The sequence below is a fragment of the Saccopteryx bilineata genome, chromosome 6, assembly GCF_036850765.1.
Source record: "Saccopteryx bilineata isolate mSacBil1 chromosome 6, mSacBil1_pri_phased_curated, whole genome shotgun sequence".
Taxonomy (NCBI): domain Eukaryota; kingdom Metazoa; phylum Chordata; class Mammalia; order Chiroptera; family Emballonuridae; genus Saccopteryx; species Saccopteryx bilineata.
Genome location: NC_089495.1, coordinates 17,803,291 through 17,824,679, shown reverse-complemented (window position 1 = coordinate 17,824,679; position 21,389 = coordinate 17,803,291). Strand labels below are relative to the sequence as shown.

The 21,389-nt window shown below is 39.6% G+C and overlaps 1 protein-coding gene across 1 annotated transcript in view; it reads left to right on the top strand.

The window, feature by feature from the left end:
- The window catches only part of ZDHHC2 (zinc finger DHHC-type palmitoyltransferase 2), a 65,761-nt gene that overhangs the window by 25,284 nt on the left and 19,088 nt on the right, over positions 1 to 21,389 (top strand). The window contains exons 2-7 of the mRNA XM_066235517.1: positions 2,751 to 2,777; positions 4,042 to 4,136; positions 10,087 to 10,207; positions 14,346 to 14,415; positions 15,776 to 15,808; positions 20,661 to 20,781. Coding sequence (XP_066091614.1) covers positions 2,751 to 2,777; positions 4,042 to 4,136; positions 10,087 to 10,207; positions 14,346 to 14,415; positions 15,776 to 15,808; positions 20,661 to 20,781 — 467 coding nt within the window. The remainder of the gene's footprint in view (positions 1 to 2,750; positions 2,778 to 4,041; positions 4,137 to 10,086; positions 10,208 to 14,345; positions 14,416 to 15,775; positions 15,809 to 20,660; positions 20,782 to 21,389) is intronic.

Below are 21,389 nucleotides of genomic sequence, written 5' to 3'. Positions count from 1 at the left end.
ACTGGAAAAGACAAAGAGAATCACTGACCTACTAAAGTATACACATTTAAGAGTATCCCCAGTATCACAAAAGTAGAGATATATATCTGTTAGTGAAATAGGTCAATTTGAAAATTTTGATACTGTTATTTAATCAATGGTAAGCTATAAGATTTTTGCTAGTATATATTAAACCATTTCAAAGTATGTAGTTATACACAACTTTACTTGCAACATTTATAACATACGGGAATACTGTCTAGAACAGGGGTCCCCAAACTACGACCCGTGGGCCGCATGCGGCCCCCTGAGGCCATTTATCCGGCCCCCACCACACTTCTGGAAGGGGCACCTCTTTCATTGGTAGTGAGTGAGAGGAGCATAATTCCCATTGAAATACTGGTCAGTTTGTTGATTTAAATTTACTTGTTCTTTATTTTAAATATTGTGTTTGTTCCCATTTTGTTTTCTTACTTTAAAATAAGATGTGTGCAGTGTGCATAGGGATTTGTTCATAGTTTTTTTTTAGTCCAGCCCTCCAACGGTCTGAGGGACAGTGAACTGGCCCCCTGTGTAAAAAGTTTGGGGACCCCTGGTCTAGAATATATAAAAGGCTCTCAGTAAGTTAGGCGATGTAAACTAATGGGAAAGGGGTAATTCACTCAGAAGAGACAGGAGAAACCAATCATTATATTTTGTAACTAATGCTATACCCTTCACCAGTAATCATGGAAACCACTACTAAAACAGTGATTTTTATTTTTCCCTAAGATATTGACAAAAGTTAAAGATTTATGTTTCTAGGAGATTGGGGAAGCTCAGATCTTTGTGGGTGTGGACTTGATACAGCCTTGTGAATATTCACATTTTACTCTATACATTTTATTGAAACTGTATAACACAAACATGCATCTCTTTCCATGTCTAGAACTTGATTACTTTTTAAAAAATAGAGGATCTGTAGATTTTGAAGTACAAGCTGTGAAGGAAAGAACTAGCTGTTAAAATCCATCTTTGAATGCGTATCAGTCAGTATGGTAGTGGTCCAGATTTAGAAGATTATCAATTCATGCTAACTGTACATTTTCTTTTTTAATTTCATTTTATTTTACATCTTTTTCAATTCTGACAATGAGAGTCAGCAGTTAGCAAATACAGTTTCTTTAAAAGACCAGCACCTCTGGAATGCTCATTGAGAGTCATGCATACAGAAATATGCAAATGGACTCAAAGAACTTTCCTGATTCCTTAGACTTAGCTCCCTGGTAGAGTGGCAAATCTGGTCCCAGGGAGAGCCAGGGTCAGTTTGGAGCACTTTTGAAGACTGGGAAGTCAGCTACCAGAGAGAAATGCCAAGGGTCAGGCATAACAGACACACCTGCCCAGGGCCCTTCCCATGCTCTCTGATCACCCCCTGCGGGGATTCTCTGAGAAAGTGGCCTCTCCCCTCCAGCCTCTGACCTAAGCAGACGTGGGAGACGGGCCCTTTGTAAGTCAGAGATCCTCTGTGTCTGCCAGTCCTGTTTGGGGATCAGAAATGTTAAAGGTAATTGAGAGCCCAAGAAGGAGCCGCGAGAGATCTGGAAGTCATGTATTATTTGGGCTAAAAGAGAACATTTTTAAAGAGGGACACAACTTGGAGTATGTGAAGGTCTGTCGCCTAGATTTTCTGTTTATCGCTAAAGGTGGGAAGCTTAGAAATCACAGGGAGAAGCCACGAAGAGGCGAATTTCAGGACACAATAATCTTGCCATCTTTCCTGGAGCAATCTGATACCTGGAAGGGACTGCTCTTCGGGGGCCGGGGCTCCAGCGGCCTCTAGAAATGCCTGACCTGGCATTCAATAGCTCGCTTGGAAAAGAGGTTGTTCAAAATCTCTCACAACATTACCCTCTGATTCCAATGCTTCTTAAGGCAATGAAATGGTATATTCCAGGACTACAGCCCTTTCAAAAGCCAAATAGGGACAAAAGTACACAAATAAGCAAAGTCAGTTTGCTCCAACTGAGATAGACCAGAATGACTTCTAGCACAAATGGAGGAAGACCAAATGCGAAACACAACAAGTAGACGATACAGAACAGCTCAGAACACAGCCTAGGTTACCAAATTCAGTTTCTTGTCCCGGCATGTTGTAGCTCCGAGGTCTCTGTGCTAATAATCTCCCTGCCGCCTTGGGGTATTCACCACAGCCCCTGAGCGCCCGCGGTTCCTCTGGCACGTTCCATGGGCCCCTCATTATAGGTAGGGAGCAATTAATCGTTGGGCACAAGCATTTGTACTTATAAAGATGGGAAAAGGAGTGTGCGGCGTGGATACAACATTCTGCTTTTCTTCCTGGAGTGCTCACTAGAAGGTTGCCTGCTTATAAGTAAGAGTAAGTGCCTCTGGAAATGGAGGGTCATGAAGAACAGCGCCTCTGTCCGGACCCCGTTGTTGTACGGGAGGCGGAGAAAGCAGTCGTTATTGCAGGGGGGGGGGAGGTTGTAAGACGCACGAGGGACCTGCTTGGCAGGTTTTGTTCTCCTGTGGGAGCCGGGGCTGAAACATGATAGAGGCCTGGCTGTGTGTGGCTCCCTTCGCTACCCTCCCGCCCACGGTGCTAGCCTCTCCTCTAAATAAAGTCGGACAAATATTTCAAGAATGCCGGCTTGAAGCGGAGTCGGGTGATTAACCTGCTCTAGTGCCCTTTGTCTCTGTCAGGCCCTATGTTTGCCATGCGCTTAATGTAACCTATTTTCTATCTCTTTTTTTCCTATGTATTTCTATAGTGTCCATGGAAAACATTGGAGAGCAAGGTAAAAATATATTATTGTTTTAGATATAAAATCTTTAAGATAGTCTCGTGAAACAAATAGCATTCACTTAGATTTGGTTGGGATAGATCAATGATTCTTTAAGAACGTGGAGACAAGATGGGGTTAAAGACATTCCAGTCTCTTAGTCCCCAGACTGAATTCTGTCAGACACTCAGCTGAGAACTCGAACCTGAAATGGCTGCAGTTGTGCCAAAGATGCTAATGGATTAAGATGTGGGAATATCAACAGTTTCCCGTTTCAGCTCAGACTCTTACCCCATCCTGTGTCACCTACGTAATTCATGGAAAAGATTATTGGCTCTAACTATCTCACACTGATTTCGGGGCCTTAATGGATAATTTGATTTTTTTATGATTTTATAAATATGAGTATCATCATTCTTTTACATAGTTTAAATTGCTACTGTTTTAAAATACCAACTATGCTATATTTTAAATTAACACATTTTATTCAACTGTATCTTACAGAATTGTTATATATATTGTATATATACTGTGTATTCCAAAATTAATCGTTATCACTGTAAACAAAAATTAATATTTTATGTTCACATAATACTTCAAGTATAAAACACCATACAGACTGTGTTTAGATATATGTATGATCTGGAAAAAAAAAGTACCAGAATGCTTTTCTTAACAGTTGTATCCATGTGATAAGTAAGACACTTGAACATCCATTGGAAGAAACCTCTCTTTATCCAGATGGTTCTCTGTTTAAATATGTTGTCATTAGAACAGTAAGAGCCACCAGATTTGACTAGAGCTAAGCAAGTAAGCAAACAGCTTCTCAAATAAGCACCGCTTTTGTGATGCTTTATCTGTGAAACAAAGTTCTCAAAGCCTGGGCAGCTTGACATTTGGTTAATGCTATGTTTACTATTTAGAGTTGCAGCAAAACTGCCCACTTTTACAGTTCAGGAAAGATCTCCGTAAGCCATTTTGCCACTAGACGGGCTTGTCTGCAGACGGGAAGTCTCTGATCAGCATCGTAGCTCTAACTCTGCCTTATTAGAGATTTTTGTTTTTAATTCTTGGCTTTACATATAAAAATTCATTCATTGAGTTGTGCTTATACCAGTATGAGGTCAATGAACTTAGTTACAATAACAAAAATTGTTAATAAAAATTCAAAATAAAATGAACTTATTATCATTGGTAATTTGGACATTTTAGAACAAGCAGATTGTTTGTGAGTACCGATTTGCATGTTACAGTGATAATTCTGTTTCTCTCACTTCAGTTGTGTGCCTGATTGCTTATCATCTCCTTTTTGCAATGTTTGTCTGGTCGTACTGGAAAACTATCTTTACATTACCAATGAATCCTTCAAAAGAAGTAAGTTAAAATATTAGTAAAGTCACCCTAACATTGGAAATCAACAATTTTGTCTTTTTGTTAATGTTGCGAACTTATTGAGTGTGATAACTTTTTTGAATATGAATGTGTTTATTAGTAAATACTTGAATTCATATAGTAAATATTTTTGCACTGGAGGAGTATTATGTTGTCAATATTAAATCTGTTATGTGTTCTATTTCTACTTTAGAGTTAGTCATCAAAATGGATGGATAGAGATAGATAGATAGATAGATAGATATGCTTCTTTTATAATTATCATACTAATGGTGCGTTAGTTGGCTATTAGCCACCAAGCAACAACAAAGGATTATTTAACTAATCTCTGTATTCAAAGTCTATAGCTAGTCCACAGCTTCTAGGTATCCGGGCTTCTTGTATTGTGTTGTTCTGAAATGTGTAGCTTCCATTCCCAAGGTCGCCTCTTGGCCTAAAATGGCTACTCTGGTTCCGGCCATCATATCTACATTCCAGCCAACATTCCAGAAAAAGTAGGAAAGAAGAGTGAAAGTAAATGTCCTTCTCTTCAAGGACACTTTTTGGAAGTTGCTAATGCCGTTTCCACTTACATTTAGAATTTAGTTATATAGCCAAGATATATTTGCACAGGAGGCTGGGAATGTAGTCTTTATTCTTGAAGGCCATGTTAGCCATGTTATAAGAAGCAAAGAGGGGATATTGGGGGTCAACCAGTAGCCTCAACCACAGAAGCTTTTAAGTAAAGTGATATGCTCAGATACAAGTTTTAAAAAGATCATTTCTGGGTCTTTAATCATGGTTAAATATTCTTGGACTGAAGGGCTGTATCTTACTCATTTTTATATCCTTGGCACTTAGTTCATTACATGTTTCTTGAATAGAAATAAACTTTGTTCCAGTAATAATGTAGCTTCAGTAGGCTAACCTTAAAAAAAGACCAAAGTCTGAGCATCATTATGAATTGTTTCCTAAAGTAACATGTTTGAAATGCAGTTGTGGTCAAAAGGCTTATAATTATGCTCTGTGACAAAACCACAGCCCTTACTCAGAATTAATGGTATGCTCAGCCTGCAATGTATTAGATACAGCCTTTTTTTCCCCTTCTATTATCTGCTTATATTTTTCCTATCTCTTTTTCTTCCCTTCTACCATATTTACCACTTTTCTTTGTCTCTCTTACCCCCACCCTGGCCTTAGTTGTAGGTTTGAAGGAAAATGTTAACTTCTATCATAGGTGATCTCATCCACTGTATTGATGATTATGACCTTACCTACGACCTCTTTGTTGAAAATTTCCAAATGTGTTTCTGCTTCTGACTTCCTCCGTGAATGTCAAACATATATCCTCCCTGCCAAACAGAGCATTCTACTGACACCTCAAATATAACACGTCAAAAACTGAGTTCACCGTCCCCTGTTCCCCAAACTGTGACTCATTCGTTTCTTATACCGGTCAGTGCCACTGACATCCGCCTCGTCATTCAAGCTAGATCTTGGCAGCCATGCTTGAGTCCTCTGGCTTCCTCACCCTGCTGCTGTTGTATGAATTCTGCTGCTGTTTTCACTTCCTAATATTTCTTCTTTAGTTCCTACCCCTCCTCCCTCCCTCCCTCCCTCCCTCCCTCCCTCCCTCCCTTCTTTCCTTCCTTCCTTCCTTCCTTCCTTCCTTCCTTCCTTCCTTCCTTCCTTCCTTCCTTCCTTCCTTCTTTCCTTCCTTTTTTAGTCACTGATTTAATTCAGGGTCTCAATCATCTTTTTTGTCTGAGACATTGCAGTTGGCTCCTATGTGGTGTTCCTGTTCTAATCTAGCCTACATTCCCTTCCCGGAACCCTGCAAAAATTTACCCTCCATCTGAAGCTAGAGTGACACATCCAAAACCAAACTTAATGCTTTTACTCCACTGCTGGTATCTGGCCAGCGGCTCCACGCATCCCCCAGGGTGAAGGCCAGTCTCCTCCGTCTGACAACCATGGCTCTTGTCTCCGTTTCTGACTTCCCACCTTATACTTGAGTAGTTCTTAATTACATGGAGTTTCCTGTGTATGTCGTGCTATTATTTTCTTTCGGAAATACTCTTATCTCCTTTCTCCTCCAAATAAATATTTCATGCCTCTAAAGCATTGGATTATCCCAGAGCTCAATCTCTGGGCCTCTCTCATTCATCTACATAATGGCTTTGTGTATCATCTCATTCATTGCTGTGGCTTTCAAGTTATTATCATTAGTCCAAACTCCAGCCTCAATCATAGCTGCCTCTCTGGCATCTGAGTTTCAAGTTCAACCTACCTGAAAACAAACTTCTGATTTCCCGTCCTCTCCCCTGATCCTCCTCTTTCAAAAGTTTTCCTGTGTCAGTAATGACAGCTCCATTCGTCCCGTTGTTCAGAAAACCTTGGGGTCATCCTTAGCTACTCTTCTGCTCTCAGACCCACGCCCAGTCCATCAGCGCACTGTGGAAGGCCTATGGCTCAGAATCCCTCGGGGGAGCTCACGTCCCCTCCGCTCCTTCCACTCTGGTCCGGGCCCCGTCCTCTCTCGCCTGTCTGCTGCAGTGCCCTTCCAACAGGTTTCCTGGCTTTCGTCCTCACCCTCTTCTGCACATTTTCAACACAGTAGCCAGAGTCGTTCTTTCAAAAACAAGACAGATCACATCATATCCTGCTTCCTCTCGGAGCTTTCCTATGATATCTGAGCCCACTCAGAGTACAAACCTCGTGTTTCCACGATAGCCTCAAAGATTGCCCCTGGCTGCCCCCACCCCTGCTCTGACCTGCTCTTCTCTTCAACGTCGCTGTTCCGTCACCTTGCTGTTTCATCAGCATGCAAAGCGTGACCCTCCTTCAGGAGCCTTGAAACCTGCTATTTCTCTTTGACCTGGAGCCTCTACTCCTGCGTGACCAGGCGTCTCGCTTTCTTCCTGTCTCTACGTCTCTGTTAAGTGGTACCTTAGCTTTGAGGTTTTCTGTGGCCACTCTGTATAAAGTAGCAAACCCTGCTTCCCTTGGCATTCCCTAGAAACCAGACCTTACTGTATTTTTCTCTATAGCTTATCATTCTAGAACACACCCCTATTTATTTTTATACCATGCCTAGAATATAAGCTCTAAAATGGCATGAACTTAAACCTGTTTCGTTCACTAATCCATCACCAGTATGAAAGCCATGTCTCACTCATAAAAGGTACAAAGTAAATACTTGTTAAATAATTGAAAAGAGAGAAGAAGTTATGTGTATGGATGCAAATTTGTGTCTACAGCCTTGGAGGGGACTCTAAATGACTTCTAATTTCTCCCTCAAAGGGGATGGGCTAAGAATGATGAGAGGATTAGGTTGCCTGAGGTGTGGGAGGACAGAGAAGGTCTGAAATAGTGCTTGGATCAAGTGGAACAGTGAATGATACAAAACGCTGAAGAAATAGCACAGTATTGTCGGAGCGGTTGAGACTCTTGACAGTGAAGTTATAGCTGTACGAGGCCTGGTTCGATAACTTTTCCACAAAGCACATATTTACCTTCTTTGATTCATGTAACTGTGTGAGATAGATACTATTCAGTAATTACCCTTTGACAGCTGTAACTATAGGTTCTGAACATTAGCTAATTGTCCTAAGGCATCAAGGGCTAGGGTGTGGCACGTCCACTGCTGACATTTAAACCAAAGCCCTATTGACCAATAAAGGCTGTACCCCTGTCACGGTGCCAGTCACCGTGTCACCCCAGTAGGTGGGGTGCTCAGGATATTAATTGGAACATGGGGAGAAATGGAAAAACTTCTATCTATATATTATTCTTTTAATGTTTCTCTCTTTTTAAAATTTCACATATAAGGTATATAAATATTTGCTAATATTACATAAATAAATTAATATGGATATATTGGCAGTGTGATCTCAAGTTGTTTTTAAACTGATAGGAATACATGATTAAAAGATTTTGGAGACTGTTGTGATGAAAGAAAGAGCCCTTGCTGTCTGGTTAAGAATCTTCAGTTATTCCATTAATAAAATGCAAAACCTTGGGCTAATTTTCTATTTGACCTACAAATCATTACTCACTTGTAAAATGCGGGTTCTGCACTTACTGTAAATTGATAAGAAAGTGATCTCATATGCTAAAAAGCCCTTGGAAAATGGGCCTAAACAAGTAGGAGATGAGGTTAGATGAGAAAATAATATTAATATTTTTCACACTATTGAGAGAATATGAGAAATCTAGAACACTTGAATTAAAACTTTCATCATAGCAAGATTGTTAAATAGATCTTATAACCATTCTAAATTACACTTAGAAAATGAAGGCTGAGCCGAGGAAAAAAAACATCCCACTACATTGATTCAGTTTATATTCTGAATTTCTTTCTGGTTAATTTTTTTCACATAATAGTCCATTGTTGGCTCATTTTCATTTTTAATAACAGCATAATATTCTCACTGAAACATTATCGTTTACCCAGTCTCATCTCAACTTGGCTATTCCGGCTGATCGCAACTTCTCATGTTATAAACAATGTTGCTAACATGTTTGTACATAGAGCTTTGCTCATTTTTGGATTATTCCCTTAATATATATTCTCAGAGGTAGAATCACTGGATCAAGGAAATTTCAGTGCTAAATTGTTTCCCAAAAGGATTGTAGACACTTATATGCAATGTTTCCAGTTTTATGAGCTCCTAGGCATTGCAATTGTTCTTAAGAAAACTGTAGCCAACTTCGTAGGCAAAAAGAGTTTTGTTTTAATTTGTACATTTTAGGTACTTGTGAGGTTGTATATATGTTCGTTTTTGTTTTAAGTGAAAACTATTATTAGATTTTTAGTTTTTTAGTTTCTTTATTGTTTCTATATGCTTTTCTTTGATCTGTATGTGAGTCCAGATCTTAGTTTCTAATATCATTCTTCAGTAAAAGGAAGGAGGGCTTTTTAATAGCTGATTCTAGATCTAGAACAGGAAATATTCAAGATGAGCCAGGAGCATCTGAAGGTCCCAGACAATAAGGAAGTTTAAACAGACTTTCATAGGAATTCAAACTGACTCTTAAAACTGTTTTTTGTGTGTGTGTGTGTGACTACCATATTGAAACCCAAACAAATTTTTATTTCTCTCAAATAAGTATTTTTCAGTTGGTTGGAGCAAATTGACAGTATAAGAAGTAAAATTAATGATTAGTCTCTTGAGAATTCATGTAATAATCAGCCCTAAGTTAAGAAGACAGGTACCATATGATTTCACTAACACGTGGAATCTAATGAACAAAATAAACTAACAAAATAGAAACAGACTCATACATACGGAGAACAGACTGACGGCTGTCAGAGGGGAGGGGGTGTTGGGGGGCTGGGTGGAAAAGGTGAAAAAATTAAGCAAAGAAAAAAACCTTTCAGACAGACAACAATGTGGGGATTGCAGGAGGAAAAGGAGGGGAGAGTGGGTGGAAGAGGCTGGAGGAGGAACAGATGGTGATGGAGGGAGACTCGACTTGGGGTGGTGAGCGCACATGCCATATACAGGTGATGCATTATAGAATTGTGCCCCTGGAACCTGTATAATTTCATTAACCAATGTCAACCCAGTAGTTTCAATAAAATTCTTTTAAAAAGAAAAATTTATCTAGTGAGCCAAATTTGTTTATTTTGCCATTGAATCTATTCATATTACCAATATTTGGATACAACTCTGTACTCTCTAAAGCACCTTGACTGTTCCTTTTTAGTTTCACAAACATCTGAGGAAGTGGGTATTCTTACTTACTATTGTTGTTCTATTTGCTTGATGCTTGCTAATAACCTGTGATGTTAACAGACCTGTCCAGATTCCAAACTCTTATTACCTCTCTGAATTTATATGCTATCTATCATTAATATTTTATAAATGCCTTTTTCTGGGGTAGTAGATCAATATGCTATTGTTTCTTTGAAAAAAAATACTGATTAAAATTTAAATCTGTTCCACAGTTCCATCTCTCTTATGCAGAGAAAGAATTGTTGGAGAGAGAACCGAGGGGAGAAGCCCATCAGGAAGTTCTTAGGCGAGCAGCCAAAGACCTTCCCATCTACACCAGGACCATGTCTGGAGGTAGACGTCAATAAACAGGGCTTTGCTCAGTAGCTTGCGGTGACTGAGAGAGAGCATACTTATTATATACTTGAAACTGTCAAGTACTCCCTGAGAAACATTGTGCTGTATCTCCGATTGCTATTGAGACTTTATTGCACAGCTCCGTAAACACAACGGAAGCATGAATAACACTGGCATGGAGATCTCAGTCAAATTACAGCTGACTTTCCATCTCCTCTGCTTACTTGGTTGTGACTGTGAATGTGGAGATCTTCATTTGTAGTAGTATTCATTCTTAAAGGCTTAATTATAGACCTTCTTATTCTTATTTAATTGAACTTAAGGGAGCAATATCTATAATGAATATAACATTGATCATTTTATATATCTTTAAAACAGTAATTATACAACTTATATAAAAGGTAAGTAAGGTATCGATACATTTTTTCATCTTTAAAATTGATGGCAATTTTTTAACAAATGCAACTCATAAGAAATTTCTATTACTTGGGTCAGATTTAAAGATAATTTAACAACTATCTAATTAAACAATTGTCTTAAACAACACATGGACTATGGACAGTTACCTACCAAGACTTATCCAGAACCTTTGTGACTTTAGACCTGCGCTGCTCATGTGGGTAGCCACCAGCCCCATGTGGCTATCGAGCACATAAAATGTGTCTAGTCCAAACTGAGAGGTGCTTTAAGTGTGAAATACACAACGATTTCAGAGACTTAGAATGAAGAAAAGAATGTGAAGTATCTTATTACTGTTTTATATCTATTTCTAATGCAGTTTAAAATCTTAATTGAATCTAACTCTAAATCACACAATACTTTTCTTGTTTGTTCTCACGGTTTCTCAATAACCTAGTGATAATTCTCGGATTCAATATTACGTCTCTGGTTCTATCGCACAAAGACAGAGATGTGCTTATGTGTAAGTTCGTGTATATTTACCCTATATAAACCTACTGACAATGACAGTACCAGGTTCAAAACCGTTGTCTCCCCGTTTCTAGTGCAGTGTTTTTCTACCGTACCCTTGACCCTGAGTTCAGAGAAAGGGCTGAAGCATAAGTCATCTCAGGAGAAACATGAATTTTCATTAATAATAGCAACTCCAGATGGGATCTGGAAGTCATCTCCTTGTGTAGTTTATATGACGTTAAGGCTGACATCTTTTGTTCCTCTCAGATATTGTGTGCCCTCCTGAGATGAACTTATGATTCCCAATATTTGTAAAGAGTCTAGAACAGAATCTGGACTTCCTCAATAATCTGTCTATTTTCAGTGCAAACATTCTGGTTGCCTGCTAAAATCAGCATTAACTGGCTCCAGGCACTGGCGGAGTTAAATTGCACGCAGTAAACTAGATTGTCGTGCTGGTGCGGTTGATCCCCTTCTAGAATATGCAGACTGGAGATCTAGGTGTGATTCAGCAGGGGACCAGCCACAAGTGCACAAAGGTGGGAGTGGGAGAGGGTGTCACTTCCCCACCACCTCCAGCCACACCCTCTGGGACCCCTGTGCTCTGCGGATAGCTTCCTTCCTCTCCCTGGGAAGGTCTGTGCACCAAAGCAACAGAACGGTTCAGTCGGGGTTCACACACTTTCTACTCTATGGAGAATTGCAGAAAGTGGGTACTAATGTCATTTAGGATTTTACCATTCATTCTAAATCCACAGGGCTTCCTCTAAACCAAGAAGAGAACAATGCCAGCTGCCAGGGTTACCCTGACTCCTGCACACAGAGAACAAATTCAGCCCCGGGGCAAGCTTGGCCATGGGCTAGGTTAGGGCAGGGGCTTGAGTCGGCTGGTCTCACTTCTGTTTGTCCTCTGTGTTCTTCTGATCTGCCCACGTTGTGCTTTCTTACAGGGCTCTTCACACTTCTTTACATCATTATTTTTATTAATGAGGACTTTTAGCTCTCTGTTGCCCTTGATCTTTTCCTACCCCCCCCAAAAAAAAACCACCCCAAAAAACTAGTTTTTTGACTAGAAAGGTAACAACAGTTAGAGGTACAGAGTTTACCATTGTGCACAACTGTTGATGATGTTTTCTTTTCAACATGTACCAACAAGTTTTAAATGATATAAGTAATATATGAATACATCCCTTAAAATTTCCAACAAGACAGTTAAAATTACCCTTTGGCTGGGAAGAGTTTCTGAACAATAATCGGATTGTTCATTTGAAATGACACTGGGATGATTTTAGTTGAACATAATATGGTACTTGAAGTGTTTTTCTTTAATTAGAAGACCAAAATTTTGTTTGTTTGTTTGTTTGTTTGTTTTTTTTTTGTATTTTTCCGAAGTTAGAAACAGGGAGGCAGTCAGACAGACTCCCGCATGCGCCCGACCGAGATCCACCCGGCACGCCCACCAGGGGGCAATCCTCTGCCCATCTGGGGCGTCGCTCTGTTGCAACCAGAGCCATTCTAGTACCTGAGGCAGAGGCCATGGTGCCATCCCCAGCGCCCGGGCCAACTTTGCTCCAATGGAGCCTTGGCTGCGGGAGGGGAAGAGAGAGACAGAGAGGAAGGGGGGGGAGAGGGGTGGAGAAGCAGATGGGCTCTTTTTCTGTGTGCCCTGGCCAGGAATCGAACCTGGGACTCCTGCATGCCAGGCCGACGCTCTACCACTGAGCCAACTGGCCAAGGTCAGAAGACCAGATTTTTGTGTACAAAGCTGCATTTCTACACCGCTTTGACTTCCTGTGGGTTATTGCCCGCTCTGGGTGGAGAGTGTTTTGCCTGGCACACTCTGAAGGAGGGATGGTCAGCAGCTGGAGAGAACCCCGCATTGCCCGCGGCGTCTCCCAGACAGTCTGCGACTTTAGACAGTGCGGCCCGTTTGGAACTGCTCGTCCCTTGTGCGCCTGCTGAGCGCTCAAAATGTCCCTCCGAGTGCAACAACGTACACAACAGGTTCCAGAGAGCTGCTATTAAAAACACATCAAATGTTATTAATATTTCCATATTGGTTATAGCAAAATAATATTTTGGGTATATTAGGTAAAATAAAAGATATTATTACAATTCATTTCCCCTGTTGCTTTTTAGTTCTTTTACCGTAGCACCTAGAGAATGAAAAGTGCCCACGTGCGGCTCACAGCACATTTCTCTGGACGGGACTGCCTTGCGCTTCAGCACTTTGCCCGAGCCAGGGAGACCTCATGGTGGCGCTGGGAATGCTCCTGTGGGACTTTTCCACTCAGGAGGCGATTGGCAAGGCCGTGTGGTTCTTCTCTGCAGTTCCTGAAAGAGGGGTTGTGAGGCTGATTGAGAACATATTTCCCACTGAGGCTTTGCTGTCTGAGGAAAGCTCATTTTATTCTTAGTTTATAGCAACCGTTTCCTTTTTCAGAGATTACAATATTAGCTAATATAACCTTGGTAATTATTTATTGCAAATATTTTTTTCAAATTTTAAATTTGTTAAGTTTGTTTTTACTGATCCTACAGGACTGCCACTTAATAACTGCTTTTCTGTACTTTCGTGAGCCTGCTTATATCCGGTCAGGTGCCTGTAGACTGACGGAGCCTCTCCATATCAGTTATTCCTAATTGTCTTTGACACCTGTACCAAAGGACAAAGGATCGGGTCTTCAGTTACAAGAATTGAACTTCTTATTGGAAATACTTCTTCCAATACTCACGTCTTAGCTTGTACCTCACCCAACAGAGAAGATGGGAGATCTTTTCAATTAAACAACTTTAAAGAGCTTATTCACACATTTCTAAAATGTGTCTCCCATAAATTTTCTAAAATGTAGTTGTATCCTATCCTCATTATCCTGGTAAGGTACAGGAAATAACTGGTTTAATTGAGAGAGGTATTTTATTGACTCAGATAGAAATGGACCGATTTACACTCTTGTGAGCCTGTCAGTAACCATTGACAATCAAGGATGCCCTAGAAAAATTTCCCCCAAAGATTCTCCATCTTGGGAAATGTCTCCAGAGAACTGAGACTGTAGGCAGATCATTCCATTTTTGTATTTAAACAGAGCAGACTGTCTCATTTTACCAAATTTAAGTTTGGTGTACTTTGTAGGAGTTAAATTTGAATGAAGGTTAAGAGCCATTTAATTGACTGTTCAGTTCATTGTTCAATGTAAAGCTAAATAGAGCCTTTTGTTCCTAGCAATCCGATACTGTGACAGATGCCAACTTATAAAACCAGATCGCTGCCATCATTGTTCCGTCTGTGATAAGTAAGAACACCTTTTACTTCCCAAATGTTTACGTGCTGGTGGTCTTTTTATTGAATGTGTTTCTTTTCTCACTGTTTTTTCAGATTATTTCCTTTTTTCCTTATTTATGGTCTCAGACTTTTATCTAGGAAACATAATTGGCATGATCACTTGCATTAATAATGAGTATGGTTTAGGGCCAAAATCAGTTGTCTCTTTTCCCCCAGATTCATACTGACATGAGTGAAGTACGTGACTTTTAGCAACTCAGATCTGGCTAGTTTGATTTAGTACATATTTCTTTTGTGGCTCTTGCCCATCTTTATAAAGATAACTCAATTAACTTCATAACGGTCAGACTGAATGATTATACACTTGGTCTAACCACAAGAACAGTACTACTTAGCTTAAGAATTATTATTAAAGGAAAAGTTTTATCCTGTCTATAAATCTGTTGACACTCTGCACTTTCTTTAGCAGAAGATAGTTATATATTAACACATTGTATTGTTTTTAGATATTAAAGCATGTGTATTTTGAATTGAAGCTTCTGTTATTATGTCCTAACTGGAATTGGCTATCATCTTTATTTTAGAAGACGGCTTTCACTAATATTTAGTTTTTACATAATAATTTTGCAATATTTTACTTGCCACAACTCTTCTGAAATAACATATATAAGGTCTACTGGAAAGTTCTGTCCGTTTTGGAATAAAACAAAATACAAATTTTTCTTGCCATCAGTAAACTTTATTAAATAATATAATTGCCATTATTATTAATGATTTCTTGCCAGCATGAGGGAAATTTGTATATCCCATTTTTGAAGAGTGTTTTATCTTTTGATGCGAAAAATTGAACCAGTGCTTGTTTGATATCTTCTTCATTTTTGAATTTTTTGCCCTTCAAAAAATTTTGTAAGGACAAAAACAAGTGATAGTTGGAGGGTGCTAAGTCCGGGGAATATGGTGCATGTGACAGAATTTCCCAGCCTAGCTCTGCAATTTTTTGACGAGTCCCCAAAGCAGCATGTGGCCTGGCATTATCATGATGCAGTATGATGTTCTTCCTATTGAACATCGCCGGCCTCTTTTCTAAACTTTGTTTTAGTTAATTTGCTATGTCAGTATGTATACATTAAGTGATAAAAATAGAGAGGCACACATAAACATACGTGTCGAAACTTGTTGTGATAGAAGCGGACAGAACTTTCCGGTAGACCTTATATATTATTATATATGAAATAACATATGTATATGTTAAATATATGTATGTAATAACATACATATATATAAAATAACAAACACATATAATATATTTTATAATTTAGTCAGACTGAATTGCTATGGGGTGTTGAGTTTTGTGTGTGTATATTTTTTAGGTGTATTTTGAAGATGGATCATCACTGTCCATGGTGAGTCTGGCTCTATGCTTAAACACATGTTTGTCCCTTAAAACTTAATAAATGGAGTCACTTATCTACTTAAATCTTTTTACAAATGAAATCAGCCATAACTAATCTAGGGTGTACTTTCAGATTTAACTTCTGATATTTGTTTAATTTAGTTAAAAAGAGTCTTTATCCGGGAGAATTTCCATGAAATAATTTTAAAGCCAATAGCTTAACCATTTAAAAGTTAATTGCTCATGTTTACTCAGAACAAACGGTTTTCTTTGTATGCTCATGCATAAACATAGACATTCTAAAATACTCCCCAGAAATTACACCAAAATGTATGTATAAACACAGCAGATGATTGGAAGCTCCTAATGATTAGTTCATCTAAAGCTCTAACAGTTTATTTTACCTAAACCTTGGCATTAAGAAGAATAACAAATATGCAAATACACACATGTTGAAATAAGGGTTTTCACCTAAAATTTGTTAACATGTAAAAAGATACTTCTAAGTCATGAAATTAGGTGACTTGATAGAGCGCTGTTTTAAAGCTCTAATTAATAATGAAGGTTGATTCTTCTACCTTTCCCTGTAACTCCTCATCGCAGCGTGCACAGACCTTTGACAGCCACACTGAAGTTGCCATTCAGTTTGGATTTGGCCATTAAGGGTGATTGTTGCACAAACCGTATCTTCTTTCAGGAGTGGCACTTGAGAAAGCTACGCTAGTTATAGGTTGAAACATATATATGTATATATAGGGAATGATTATCTCAGTTGTGGTAACAATAGGGAAATACCAGCTTTCCTGTCTTCTATATTCCTCTTCAGGATACCTTTTTCCTTTTGTCTATGGAGATTTTCTCCTTTAACATGCTAAAGGCTCCTTAACTCCTATGAGAAGGGTGTTCTCAAAAGAGATCTCAATGAGTAACCTCCATTTCGTATTAGTTTTCTTTGTACTCATCCTTTTGCTTTCCTCATCCTTCCATCCATCTCATTCATTCTGTTCTCATTCTCAGCAAGTAGTTTCCATCCTCCTTATATTCCTCTATTGACCCACCCATAGTGTGTGCCATCAGTACCCCCCCAGTGTCCCAGTGACACACCTGTGAGTGCACTGCACCTGCAGGGGGAAGTTCCCATGCCCGCTGACGGCTCCCCACTTGAGACACCTGTTTCTTTGTTGCTCTGCCTGATGGGTCCCTTCTACCTGGGGAGGTTTGCTCAACTCCTAAGCCTGGCCGTCCAGAAGTTCAAGAGGCCGCTCTCAGCCGGTGAGGGGCTGGTTAAGAACACATGCTTTGTGCATTTTTCTCTCATTCTTGTTTTGAAGAAACTGTACCCAAGTTCTTATCTCGGGGTATGATCACCTTCTTTCTAGACAGCAGTGTATTCTAGATAGAATTTAGCAGAGTGATCAAGAAACCAGGCATACAGTTGACTGTGGTTTTTCTAACTTAAAGTAATAAGAGATTGTGACGAGGTAGAAACAGTCAGGATTAATCCTAAATCAGTCCGTACCTATAAAGCTTGTCACGTCCTTGCTATATTCACAAAAATTACAGACATAGAAAGTACTGATTTATGATGAGAGCAGTCTTTCTAATTTGGCTTTAAAGAACCCAATAGGAGAATGTGACAGTCTTTCAGATTTTGAAAGACCCTATGAAGGAAGTGAAGGGGAACAGCTATAAGACTCCAGAGTTTTTAAAGTGAGCTCAGCTCGCATACCTGCTGTCCCTGGCAGCCACGAGTGGCAGCACGGAACAAGTAGAATGGACTCCTGCCGTGCCCTTCAGCGGCTGTGTCACTGCCTCTCTGCACTGTTACCTGCCAGCTGCCACCACTGTCCCAGCCGCCGTCGTAACTCTGGGGACCTCCCTGCAGAAAGCAGTAGCAGAGCTACTTTGTAAAAGGTTCGGTGTCCAGGGCCTAATATTTACTTGGTGTCAGCTGAACGGAGCAGCCATTTTATTTATCTGTAAATTTCACATTAAATTTTAAATTAAAAAAGGTGTAGAAGATTATACATACCTGTGGTTCTACATTCCAAAAAAGAGGTACAAGTGTTTTTTTTCTAGTCACCACTAAAAATAAATATATATTAACATTAAATGTTACATTAAAATTAAATAAATATTACTATATTTCTTCAAGTCTAAAATACATGTCAGACTCGAAAATACCCGATCTATCATTCACTTTCTTCTGTGTCTTCTGCCATTGACATGCGTCCTGCTCTTCAGTTAAAACTTCAGTTAGACATTATAAGATCTATGATCAAAAAGCATTTTTCTGTAAAAATACTACTTATCATTTAATACCAAAGCTGCTGCTCACATTTCTGTAGGAAGAGAAACAATCTTTCTCTGGTCTCTAACTTTCCCCTCATTTATAAAGGGTCATTGTCTTCGCCCTCTTTGTCCCCGGTCTTACAGCCTCTCAGCCCACGCCTACCCGTCCTCTTTCTTTGTAGCCAACACAAGTAAGCCAGGGGACTATCCTGTGTCCTTGAGGGAAAACAGAATTAGACTCGGCTTGTGTGTCCCTGTTGCAAGGTTATTCCTTGACATCCTGTCATTCAGATGTCATAAAAGGCAATTTCAGTAATTGGTTTGCACTCACGCCAGAACCCCTATCGCTGCAAATAGAACTGCTTTCGTAATGATCTATGCCCACAGTTTTTGACATTTTTGTAGGTCTGTCTATTGTATACAAGACCCCTAAGTTCCAAAATTACTAAATCTAATGCTATTCTCTTCACCTTCTATTATTCGAGGTAGAAAATATAAACGTTCCCGCCCCCTAAATTTCCAGGTTACTCATAAACTAAGTCAGTGTTTGCCTTTAAATTGTTTTTAATTTTAAAGTTTTTTTAATTGTAGTAGAAACACTTCCGTGAGATCTACCCTCTTAAATTTTTAAGTGCACAGGCAGCCTTGCCAACCGCAGGGACAGCGCTGGGCAGCGGAGCTCTGGGACTGACTCATCCCGGAGAACGAGGGCATGGAGTAGACATTGGTCATGCGGACGCAGTTTCACTTTTAATCTAAAAAGGAAAGTGGTTCTGTTTATTAATGAGTCCGTAGAGCAGTGGTGGTCAACCTGGTCCCTCCCGCCCACTACTGGGCGCTCCAGCTTTCATGGTGGGCGGTAGCAGAGCAACCAAAGTATAAATAAAAAGATAGAGTTAACTAGAGTAAGTTGTTTTATAAAGATTGATTCTGCCAAACTTAGCAAAAATCTGACATAAAGTATGATACTTGATAAGTAATTATTATTCTATGCTTTAGCTTGCTGTAACTCTGCTTTACAAATTTTATAAAGTAAAGTTACTTCCCTACTTTATAAATCACCATTACTGTGGAAACGGTGGGCGGTTAGAAAATTTTACTACTAACTACTACTACAAAAGTGGGCGGTAGGTATAAAAGGTTAGCTACCCCTGCCGTAGAGAGTGAGATTGCTTGACCAGCATTAGAGTAAGAACACAGCCTTTGAGGAGAGGAAGCTGCAGGTGTGTGTCTTACATGGGGCTTAGTGGTTCCAGGTGACAAGGGATCGGCCACCTTCACTGGGGTGTTTGTGTCACATTCACACAAGGTCTCCCAGTCACTCCGTTGTCTTTATGAAGGGGGGGAGCAACCTGAAAGTATGGCTTTAAAAGTCCGAGTTGTAGTTGTATTTCTGTTAATGGATATTTGGTTTGAATTCTTACCCACCCACCCCACCCCCCATGTCGTATATAATGAGTTTAGAGTTAGAACTGAGAACTAGAAATCTCCATATTCATAGTCATGAACTACAGAGCTGGCTCTCAGAATGCTTGTTACAGACAAGGACAATGAAATTCTTATAGGCTGTTTGACTTTGTCAAGGCCACAGAATTATTCAGTGTCAAATATGCATTATGACCCTGGCTGTCTGGCTCTGCATCCTATTTCTTGACTTAAATCTCCCATTTTATGTTCTCTGACAATCTGGCTGCCCCGGTGTTCTGCAGACAGTAGGCAAGGAGTAGTTTGTGCAGCTATTTCATCTAATTTGGAAAAACTTGAAAGATCTGAAATTACTTAGTTATAATCGGAAATCAAACCCCAAGGTAACATAGAAACATAACTTAGTAAATTTCTCACTTCTGCTTAACTTCATTAAATTACTTACACGTTCTGTGCTTTTAGGCATGTGCTCATTTGTATAATTGGATATGAAATACAGTTGATCCTTGAACAATGTGAGGGTTAGGGGTGCTGACCCCTGCCCAGTCAAAAATCCATGAATAACTTTTGACTCCCCAAACCATCAGTTGTCCCTCGGGATCCACAGGGAATTGGACCCCCTCAGATACCAAACTCCAAGGATGCTCAAGGTCATTATAAAAAATGGCAGAGGACAATGCACAAGGTCAGCTGTTTGCACCTGCGGATTCCCAATCGTGTATTGAAAAGACTGTTTTCAATCCAAGGTTGTTGGTAGAATCTACGGATGCCAAACCTGGGGGTGCAGATAGCTGACTGTATATTCATTGAAAAAAAAAATCTGTATGCAATGGACCTCGGCTGTTTAAACCGATGGTGTTCAAAGGCCAACAGCATAGTTATATGATTCATGATTGATTAAAGCAATATTACATATCAAATTTAAAGAATTTAAACACAGAGTTCCTTTTCTATGAAATGGATTTTTTTAAAAAAAATATTTGCATAGGTCAAGAAATCTTACGGATTGCACTTAAGAAATGCCGATACATTTTAAGTGATAGGAAACTGTATTAAGTGATATAAACACTGTATTAAAGACAAGCAGATGTGTACCTATGTTGAAAATGTATAACTCATCGAAAATGTTTTTGTTTCGTCAACAGGGTGAACAATTGCGTTGGATTTTCAAATTATAAGTTTTTCCTCCTTTTCTTGGCTTATTCTCTGCTGTACTGCCTTTTTATTGCTGCTACCGATTTACAGTATTTTATCAAATTTTGGACAGTAAGTCATTACCTTGTTGACTTTCCTTTCAGTGTAAAAATATATCATTTTTCATCAGTGAATTATTTCAGATGTTGATTCTATAGAATTGAGCTCAATTAGGTATAGTCACTCCTCGTTATTTGCAGATTCTGTGTTTATGAATTTTCCACCTTGCTAAAAAGTTCCTCTGTTACCTGGAAATCAGCACTCACCGAGCCTCGTGGTCATTTGCAGGCGTAGACAGAGCGGCCAAAAGTCTGCGTGGCCCGGTGTGCACATTCTCAGTGGAGATCAAGCGAGGAGACTCTGCCTTCTTGCTTCAACTCTCAGATTGTAACAAGTGTGCTTTTCAGCCTATTTAATGCCATGTGTGTTTTTGCATTTTTGTGCTTTTCGTTGGTCATTTCTCTGTTCAAAATGGTCTTCGGGCACAGTGCTGAAAGTACCGTCCAGCGTTTCCGAGCACCAGTGTGATGTGCTTTCTGGATAAGCTTCCTACAAATATGAGTTACAGTGATGTCGGGTGTGGCTTCTACAGTAGTGAATCAACAACAAATGTTAATTGAGTTGTCAGTAAGCTGTCTTTAAGCACAGACACACAGAAAACCAGGTGATGTATGTATGGA